This window comes from Anguilla anguilla, chromosome 5, assembly GCF_013347855.1.
Source record: "Anguilla anguilla isolate fAngAng1 chromosome 5, fAngAng1.pri, whole genome shotgun sequence".
Taxonomy (NCBI): Eukaryota; Metazoa; Chordata; class Actinopteri; order Anguilliformes; family Anguillidae; genus Anguilla; species Anguilla anguilla.
In genome coordinates, this window is record NC_049205.1 from 39675418 (window position 1) to 39686193 (window position 10776).

The following is a 10776-nucleotide window of genomic DNA, read 5'->3' on the forward strand; positions in this document are numbered from 1 at the left end:
ACCATAACTTTAAATTTACTTCAGCCAACATAATCAAGCAATTACACAGAAACACTATGAAAGATATGACATACTGGAGGAGAACCATGCTTCAAGCCTTGCTTTTAACTTCCACATAGGCCAAAACGTGTTTGCTTTCAGCTTACTCAAGGCATGATGATAATGCTATTTTCTCCTGTTGACAATCTGAAAATGTTCATGTGCACAATGGGTTTTTTGTCCTGGAATGACAGAGGCATCTGAGAATAAACAAATTTAATTGAAATCCATTTATAGAAGGACCAGCAGAAATATGAAATTCCATGCGTAAATATGGGGTCACGGAAAGATTCTTTTCGAAAAAGCTCATTCTGAGAATTTCATCAGAGCAATCCCAGACGCCAGTGAGAATCCCTGCAGATAATAAGGATTAGCTCCGTGCTCATTGACACTCTCACCCCTTCTTGCACATGCGGGTGCCAGAGCAGAAAGAACAATCGCAACCCGGCGACACCGCGGAGAGGAAGCGCGGCTCTCTTCATCTGCATTCACGGCGGGTGAGGCACGCCGTCGAGCGCGCTCCCCGTTAACTGCTTACCTGGCAAGTTAAAAAAGAAAAAGCCGTCAAGGAGAGAGATTTCAAACCCGCGCCGGAATCTGTCAAGGAAGTCACGGGACCCGCTCGCAAAGTGCGAGCGCCCGCCGGGTCCCTGGGGGACGGAAACAGATGGCGCCAAATGTTTTACCGCGGCTCGCCGGGCCGCCTCCGGAGAGCGCCGAGCGGAATAATGCCGTTTCGCGCCGGAACGACTCCTCGCGCCGGGGCGCCCAGAGAGCATTCGGGAGCCGTGTCTAGACCGTCCCGCGCCCGCTTACAAACGGTCACCTCTGGAGTGTGACGGTCATCCCGCTCGGAATAAACAACGGAGGGCCGAGGGGAACGGCCGACGGCGGGGGAACCGAGCGGGGGGAAGGAAACAAAACGTCTCCCGCAAGCTGCGGCATATGGCCCAATCGCAGCGTTCGTCACTGCAAGAGCGAGCACTGCTGGTTTAAGTGTGATTAAAAAAAGATCTAATTCCTTTGTGCTGTGTCATTGCAGACATGGCTGATTACAGATTTGCGATACAGTAAAACAATAAACCCATATTTTAATGTCAAAAATAAGTTGTGAAACTTCCCTGTTCTAGAAAAAGTAAAAGCACTAGCAAAAATTATATTTAATCATAACAGGAAGGGTACACAGAAGAAAGTTTGAAAAAGGAAGAAAAATTACCATTACTGGGCACACTACGGATTACTCTGCAAATTGTCTTTTAAAACATAAATATTTCAAGAGGCAGATTCAGTCCATTTAAAGAAAGGAGGAAATAAAGGAAACGAAGGAGGTCAGTCACAGTTCCTGTAATATCTTGTGACTTCCACTTGTAGAAACAGTCCTTAAAAGGTCTCCATTTCCTGTTTTACTTAACGTAAAATCAGAAAAAGTCAGAAAATGGAATTGACACCAAAATTAAATTTACTTAGTTAGATACCAGAAAGCAGGAAAACAGCATTCAAAGTCAAATGTGTCCCAGAAATATGGGGTCAACTGATATTTTAAATGAGCAAAATATCTCAATTAATATATTTTTGCATTAAATGCACCATTCCTGACTATCCATTACCCTTCTAAATATTATGCATCATAAACTGTATTTTGAAGTATTTGTGCGTAGTGACCTTAGAAAAGACTTCATAAGTTTTGAAAGACTTATCAGGAGCTTCTGCAGTGTTCAGTTATAAATACCCATTTCATGGATTACAGTCCCAGCAAGGGGCAACACAGAAGCTGTCATACGAAAACAGTTTTTGCTCTGAATAAAAGGTGAAAATTAGTCTGGCAAACTTTCTGTCAATGTGCTAAGACTCATTTGCCCTGTCTAATAACCACTTACTTTGCTCGTTCATTTGTTTCAAGGAAAATAAACACCCATAAAACATGCGAAAACATACACAAAATGTATACACCTCCACCAAACATCCGATCAGACGTGTACATACAAAAAAGACCCATCAAACACATGTATGCACACAAGCAGACAGACATACACAAGGGGCTCACTTACATCACTGGTGTACTGAACTTCGTCAACCCCATACTTCTCTTTGAAGTGCTCCCGGGGATGGATCCTGCCAACAAACAAATGAAATGCTCTTCAGTAATCTGGCATGGGGGTAGTCTGTGTCAGCCAATGAGCAATGGTTTGAAAAGTGAACAATTTACTGTGGTATCGATATGGAGGTACAAATCTGGTATTGGTATCAAAGTCAAAATTTTGGTATCGGAACAACACTAATGGAGGTACAGTTCAGTCAACCCAACAGTGCTAAAGTAAGAAATTAAGCATCTTCACTCCCACACATTTCTCTTGGTTGAATACAAGCCACTTAGATTACATTTATAAAGACTACACTTTAATTGGCTATGGTTGGCATAGTAACAGGTTTAAATCTGCCCTTGTTAACAGCAGCTGTCACATATCAGTAATGCGATCTGCAGCCATGTGGGTGTCTCTGTTATTATAACAACATTTATTTTTGCCTCATTCTTGATGCTTAATGAATGTCTTGGAGTTAGGACTGAATTGTTTGCAGGAAAAACAGCTTTTTCCCCCTCACAAGGTTGTTCATTCATTCCTGGAAACACAGCTTCTGTTTCCCTCTCACTCTGCTGCCTCATCAGAGCCCAAGCTCACATTCTTTGTGCAAATGCACTATCTATTCGAAAATTACTTCAGGAGGAACCTGGAGACATCATAGGTAGATATAAGCCACAGGGAGGATTTTTCATCTTTTCATTTTATTTTTTCTGGGAGGGAAAACTAGAAGCTCAATAAATATGCATGACCAAAGAGGTCTGGCAAATAAATGATCCTCACATGTAGGCTGGGTAAAAGGACTGCAAGAAATGGAGAAACACTGCCTTCTTTTATATTCCAAGCTTAAGCTCATAAATGGACTTCAACTTAGTAGTCACCTTCACTTCAAAGTATTCCTTTAATTTAAGAGCTGACAGATGTTGGTTAATAGCTATATGGCTAAACAGCGAGAGCAATAGCCATTTCCAACGGCAAGCTGGTCAAAAATAACAGGGAAGCTCACGATAGTGTCAACAGTGTTATGTTTCTGCTTCCCTGTTTTTTTTTTCATTTTTGCATAATGTCTTCTGCATATAGGTGGAACTGCAGAGGGAGATTAAAGGTTATTACGAACACCTGGCTACCTGAATCCCAGGAGATAAAACAGCATGTTGCCACCCACATGGAGGCTTCTCTCTCCCTGAACTAGCTCATCAGCTTGCTGGCTTATATCTATTTTGATAGCGGTCAATTCTGTTCTAAATTATAGCCATTATTTATTTAGTTACTGGTTTTTTTCTTTTTTTTTTTTTTTGTGATTGTATGCTGTAGAATTAAGATTTGCCTTCACTGGAACTAAGGGGCCAGGCCAAGCCCAAACCATGAAGAACAGCCCCAGACGAAAGGGTGTCCAAATACTTTTGGTCATACAGTGTAGTGTGTTTACTGCCATGGTAACAGGGGTCAAGAGAACTAACTTCACTCGGGTTGATTTGGATTGTTTTGTGACATCATGAGTCACAGTCAGCCTAGCACCCTATATAAAAATGTTTTATTTTACACGTTATAATTTTGAGCCATTTGCCAGGTGATATTAGTCATGTCCGATTTGGCATGACATTTCATAAGGTGTTATGTCACCCTTTATGAAGCATGACATTTGCTTACGTATGATTTATGAAGCCATTATGTCATGTTTATGAAGGCATCATGTTCTTCAGGACTGTGTGGCATTCATAATGGATGGTGCTGTCTTATTAATCAAAGAACCTGGTATAGAATGGCAGTTAAGTTATTAAGAGACAAAGATGCAGCAGCCTTATTTTGGAGCATTTTTTGCCCCTGTCCGAGAAATCCTCCTTAGGCTTCGGTGTTTTAGTTCACGGATTCAAAATGGGCTATGTTGTCGAGACACTGCATGCTATTGTGTCATTACATTACATTTATTTGGCAGACACTTTTATCCAAAGCGACGTACAATATGAGCATACCGAAGGTCACTGTAACAACAACAAAACAGGTCCGATAAGGTACAATACTCATTATGTGAAAAAGTAAAAGTTATTTATAGCCATGAACACATTAAGTCCAGTTCACACAATAAGCATAGGCTAGGTCAGAGAGTAATGTTAAGTCAAACAAGGAGGTATGACAACAAGCAACAACAACAAGATAACGATACAAGTGCAAGTCAGGCCTTACGACGAGTCATGTCATTGTGGGCACACATTCCAGTTTTCCTGTGGAAGGGGTATCCTTCATTTTGGAAAATGACTTGGCTTGTGGCTGAGTTTTGGCCACCCCTGAGGCGATATCTGTCCCAAGTGCCCTGATGAACTTGTGCAGAAACACCCTGATGTGCCCTGTCACTCCTGCTCCATCCAAGAAACTTAACGTAAAGATTTTTGCCCAGGTATGCGATGAATTTGATTTGACTGCAACTCCTGATCTTAATGAGATGCATGTCTCCTCACCTACAGCAGATTGTCCTGAAGTTACGCTTGCGGCAGAGGGGAACGATGCTGAGACTGCTGATGGGTTTGCCAAACCATCATGAAAACAGCAGACTGTTGAACAATATAAAGACTCCGACCTTGCTTCTCTCTTTGAAAATGCAATTTCAGGAGAAGAATTTTGGTACCCAAAGAATATTTTGTAAAATATGAAGTTTTATTGCCCATTCCTGGTTCTGCTCTGCAGGCATGTTATAGTAGCCCATACTTTTCTGAGTGCCAAGTCATTGTGATTACAGTATTGCTACTCCTGACTGTTAGAAAAAAGCAGCTTGTGTCACATTGATATGTTGAAGCCTTGTTTTGATCACCAGCCTGAGATGTGATGTAAAAGCGTTGGAAGATTATTCAGAATTCAGATTCAAATCTCACGTCCGACTTTTCACACTTGTCAGGTTCTTAGAGGACTGTCATCATAAAACATGAAATCATACCTATCTTTGTTTTCTGATGTATTGATATGTAAGTTTGACAATAAATGAGCCATCAACTTTGGCCATTTTTGTCTAAACCACAGATCAGGGAGTACTGCACTTTTTTATTCTTTGCCTCTAATAAGAACTGATTTAAACCTGAAATAAATCTCTGGCCAATCATTGGCATTAATCGATCAATGAACTATTGGGTAGAAAACAAACAGTACCTCTGCCCCGAGAGCCAGACTTCAATACGCCTGCCCTAGATCAAAATTTGTTTCTATAATGATACAAATGTTAAATGCAAAGGTATTGGGACAGTGACACAATTTTCCATTTTTTGACTCGGTACTCCAGGACAGTGGTTTTCAAAGTGGGGGCCGCCAGGGGATGGGTGTTGTTTTAATTATTATTGAAACAACACCCATAATATAATAAAAATAATAATCATCACCAACCTCACAGCCGCACACAAGTGAATTGAACCACAGAAAGATCAACTTACTTTCCCATCCAGGTAGCGTAGATTTCTGGCAGCTTCGGGATGAACAGGATGGACCTCCCCGTATCGACATCGATAGCTCCATAGCAGTCAGCCTCAATCACCCCAAAAGCCCAATGGAAGAAGGACTCCTGTGTTCCAAAAACAATGACATTTGAGGAAAGTGGTAACATTTCAATGACATGATTTTGTAGGCACATGTATTGCGAGTCTACAAAAAATTATTTAGACATTTAACAGACATTTTTATATGGCATTTTATTTGGCTTTCTTTTTTCATGTACAATGCATATATAAAGCTGTATACTTCAAATTCAAATTCATTATATGCAACAATTATTTGACAGAAGGTGATCATTTATACTTCAGGATTAAAAGTGCCAGGTTCCTAAGACTGCGGCAAACAGATGTCTGACTGACATATCGATTTGGAGGACATACTTCAAAATCCAACAAACCAAAAGAGAAAGTACAGGTGGGGAGCTTTTTATTTTCTTTATTCACAAGTCCCATCAGCTCTGAACAAAATCCTACTCAGCCATGCATAACTGTTTAACTGCGTAACTATTAGTGCTGATAAAATATATTACTTCTTGCTTTTTGAGACTTTATCTGTTTAAGAGTTTATTCATTCATTTCACATGAATTGATGATTCATAACACCAAGCTAGTTCATCTCTCTGTGGGAAAGGTAACTAATAAAGGCCACGTTTTTGTAGAAAAGGTGATTACCCTCTGGTAACAAAAATGACTTTATCCAATATTTCAGGAACAATTAAGCACACAGGAAGATAACAATATTTTCACAGGCCCTAGTGGCAACTGCTGTGAACTGCATCAACATTCAAAGAAAAATCAAGATACAACCGACGTACTGGGGAAACAGGCCAAGAACACCCATAGTATTTGGCCATGACCCAGACTCCTGCTGATAAAGTGAGTGATACATGCACAGTAATTTGACAGCCTACATGTTCCTGAAGTCAAGAGAAAGGATAGAAGACCATAGATAGAAGATCAGTTGTACTAAAATTCAAATACAAGATGTTTTCCTTATAATAATGTTTTCCATCCAGGTAATCCTGACTTTTTATTAGTCAATGTTTTGTTTTCACATTTTCACCTGAGCAATTATTGTTAGCTATATAGTTATCAATTGCTATCTTTTGCACAAAAATAAATAATATGCAAATTGCATAGTTTGCTGGTTTTGCAAACACAATAATTTGTACATTAGAAAAAAATCTATCATAAAATTAGGAAATCATATGTTTTTCAATAGTAGCATGAGTAAATTCTGGGTAATAGCTACAAATGCAATCAAAAAAGCTAACTAAATAATGGATTTATCCCAGTACACAAGTGGTCAGTTTATTGCTAGCTGCTAAAACACCATTTCAGTCAAGATGGGCAATTATTGGGCATATATATATATATATATATATATATATATATATAAAATATTGAGAACACAAAAGAAACTTGTAAAAAAAAACTTCATAGGTATGTGCATATGCATACTTACATGTACTTTTCACTTCATTGTTATTTTGAGAACTTACTACCTTTAATATGTAGTTAAAGATGGTAATGTTAGCAAATTTACCAAGTAACTGAATTAGGTTGCAGCCCAACTTAACAACCGAGGTAGTTGGCAAGATGTAAAATGTAAGTTAAAATGTAAGAAAATGTAAAATGTAAGTTAGCTAAATAAACCTAGATTGTAGTCAAGCTAGCCTACCTGCAACCAATATCTCACCTCATCAAAATACATAGGATAACAACTTTTTTTTGAAAACAGGCTAAAATCACCCCTACCTAGCTATAAAATAAAGAGTATGTATTGAGATGTAAAGGACAACTGGAAACAATCAAGCTCAGTCAGCCTCACCCTCTTGGCAAGTCCACACTGGACTGTTTGTCTTGGAGTTTGCTCTGTCTAATTGCTTTAAATGACTTTGAATTGCCATTAAATTCCATATCTTTGGCTCAAACTCCAAGAATGCTAGTGGCTCTGTGGAAAAAGTTTCACTGTATCCAAAATTTGTGTGGCTTTTGGCATACCCACAAATTCACTCACAACGGTTCACTTTTGTTCATAAACAGTTCAACCCAAACAGAGTGATTTAAAATTAATTTACAAAACATAAAATGAGGTGCTGAATTCCTCATACTTTTCTTACTCTGTTAGCTACAGATTCAACATCATCATTTAGAAATATTAAATTTGGAAAAAGTAACATACTGCACTTTTACTGCACATACTGCTGAAACATTTGTGACTTCCCCTCTTCCTGTATGTGGTTCAAGCCCACTCAGGGACAGATTTGGCCACTTCGTTCGAAAACTAATGTGTCAGCTAGCATGAAATACTATTGCAGCTTTTATGTAATAAAGAGTTAAGGTGGTGGAGAATAACATTGCAGCAAAAAGCCTTTCTTTTTGTCACCAGAAACCAAAATATTTCAGCCACGGTACAAATAGGTTCAGAGAACACGTACACTTTCTTCTACAGGAAAATGTGTTCTAAACATTTTGCAGCAGACCTGTAAATATAGTGTCAGAACTTTCCCATCTTCAATTTGGTCACGTTTCAGTGGCATGAGATACAGGCCAACCCCTTAGCTGGTGCTGACCTCCATACATATCTTTTACTAAGGGATAACAGTGTGGAATCTGGCTAGCAAACCAGACTTTTTACAAGGTGCTTTATCAAACAGTGGTTTTTAAATGTTTTTATACTCTGTTTTTCTATTCTGCCATGCAAAAATGCCGATGCTGGTTTAAATCGGTGACATTACCTGTCGGAAAACCGTATCCGTATCGGTGCAGTATCTTTGCTTCTGCTCTCCCCCCTGGAGCACCACCACTGATTTTGGAACCATGCCTTCCTTGGCCTTGAGGCCTTGGCAGAGACGCCGGCGGTTTTCGGCGAACAGAGCCGCCGACACCCGGAGGGTGTCCTTCCCCAACCAGTACACAGGCCTGCAGCAAGAGAACAATTAATCCTTCCACATTCACTTCCTCTTAATATTGCTTCCACAAGCCTTCAATTTTCTTGTGTTACTGAACTCAAACGTAGATGAGCATTAAAGACTTCACACACGGAAATAACCTTTCATATTAAAATGTGTACATTTTCGGTAATATAGAACAGGGGTGTGCCTCATTTGCTTAAAGATAAGAACTTTGTGTAGTTCAATTTTTCCAAATGCTTTAATGCTTTTTCACACAGTACAGAAGATCACCCCACACCCCATTACCAGTATTTTTCATATGGACATCACCAATTTCAAATCACAGACTTCTAATGGCTTAAGAGTGCAGAGATGAGTGTACTTTTGTGTCGTTTGGTACTTGTATTTATTTATTTATTCGCATTTGCAGCAGTGCTACTACACAATTTTCTAAACTTTAAACAGTGGCTCCCTGAACACTATTCCCTATACTGTAGGCTTTTCCAGGGGAAAGAATTCTATCCCTGACTAACTGAAATTGCATGGTATAACGACTGCCATTGCTTTTTTGCTTTCTAACTACATAATTAGAAAGTGCCTGCTAAAAAGTGATAAGAGTCATAAGAGGCCAAAGTATATTCACAACAGTTGCATAATCTAGTTGATTTATGTGATCAAAGGTTAGGCAGGGAAAACCTATAACTAGGCTATTTATTTTCATCACTATTTCAAGTTAGCTGTAAACTATAAGTGCTTTGAAAGGCAATTGTTCATGTTTAATAGTCATTTTATCAGTGGTATAATCCCTGTATCCAAAATCCCTGAATTCACTTTAACTTAACCCCTGAAAGACAAATGAACAGTCAAACACAATGGACAATATATTAATTGAGACAACGTTATATTTCTCGTTTAGTAGGTCGATTAGATAATCTAATTGTATCCTCGGATATATTCCACATGGGCAGGAATTTTAGCGAATCCATAAACCATTGTTTTCTCTGTCATAAACATACCTAATGACTGTAAAACTCCTATGTCACAAGTGATGAAGTAAATCCGCAGTACCAATAACGTTCTTTAAAGAAAATGAAATTCGCTACGTGTGAAGAGCTCAGATCAGCATTTCTTGATCAACGAAGTTAGCTAGCTGAAGTTTTTTCCGATTACAATCACATTTCATAATTAGCAATCAACAAAGAAACAAAACCGAAACGTTGGAAAGTCAAGCAAGTGAATTAACGCGTTAGGCAATTAAGGTTGAAACTGAACTTCAGATAGGTATAAAATATAAGTTCTACACAAAATAAAAACAATTTTCGCCATGCAGCTATGATAATGCGTTGATCATGAACCTTATTCAATCAGCTAAGAAGCACCGTTTTTAAACCGTGCATGAAAAAATATCGATATAAAGACCAATGTAAGCTCCACTTACTCCTGACGTGAAGACATGCTGGCTCCTCAGACTTGTGTCATGTGACGCATGGCTCTCTCAGTCAGCTGATTTAACACGCATCTTACTTCCGGGAACGTTTCTCAAATAAAAAAACTGCATCTACATTTTTGCGACGCTCCGGAAGATGACGTTAAGTAGGATTGGATTTTATCGCCGCTGTTTGATTATAACGAACGACATCAACATTTACGTTGCCGATGCTTAATGTCAAAATAAGCAATCTTCTACGAACATGCCAACAATCAGCATCAGAATTGTGTGTACGAGGGTTAGCTCTGCACAGTACCAGCGCTGTTCTCCGATATGAGTATAACGGTGGTGGATCCACTCGTTTCCTGAGATTTATCTAACCTTATCCACTTTTGAAATGATTTGCGAACGTGGGCAGTCAGCACGCAGAATTGATTAAACGTGTATTTTGCTTAAAGCGGAACATGCGTGGCAATTTTTGCTTTTTATTTTTTACTTTTGCCACGTAGCCCTACATTTGCTTGTATTACAAGTGGTTTTATAAGACGTAGACCTATCTCAAAATTATGTATGTGTACTCATACAATTCTGGAATTACACATTACAGTACTAGTTTTTTTTTTCCAAGAGGGGTTTGCAGTTGGCAATGTGCCCTTACAAGACAAATAAATTGCACAAGCTAATAATCGAAATATAATTATTAAAATATTTTCAGCTGTCTACCTCTTCAAAGTGAAAAACACAATTAGAAGATGCATGCACAAATAAGACAAAGCTGATGACATAATACTGTAGAGAAGCTGTTATTGTTGCTGTAGAGGCATATGTTAACGGTATATTTCTTAAATGAATATAGGCCT

The 10776-nt window shown here is 38.9% G+C and overlaps 1 protein-coding gene across 1 annotated transcript in view; it reads right to left on the reverse strand.

Annotated features, from left to right (window-relative positions):
• The window catches only part of pepd (peptidase D), a 71899-nt gene extending 61715 nt beyond the window's left edge, over nucleotides 1–10184 (reverse strand). Inside the window, exons 1-4 of the mRNA XM_035418079.1 lie at nucleotides 9926–10184; nucleotides 8332–8515; nucleotides 5534–5661; nucleotides 2088–2151 (exon numbers count right to left, since the gene is read on the reverse strand). Coding sequence (XP_035273970.1) covers nucleotides 2088–2151; nucleotides 5534–5661; nucleotides 8332–8515; nucleotides 9926–9942 — 393 coding nt within the window. The 5' untranslated portion in view covers nucleotides 9943–10184. The remainder of the gene's footprint in view (nucleotides 1–2087; nucleotides 2152–5533; nucleotides 5662–8331; nucleotides 8516–9925) is intronic.
• Between the last annotated feature and the right edge of the window lie 592 nt (nucleotides 10185–10776).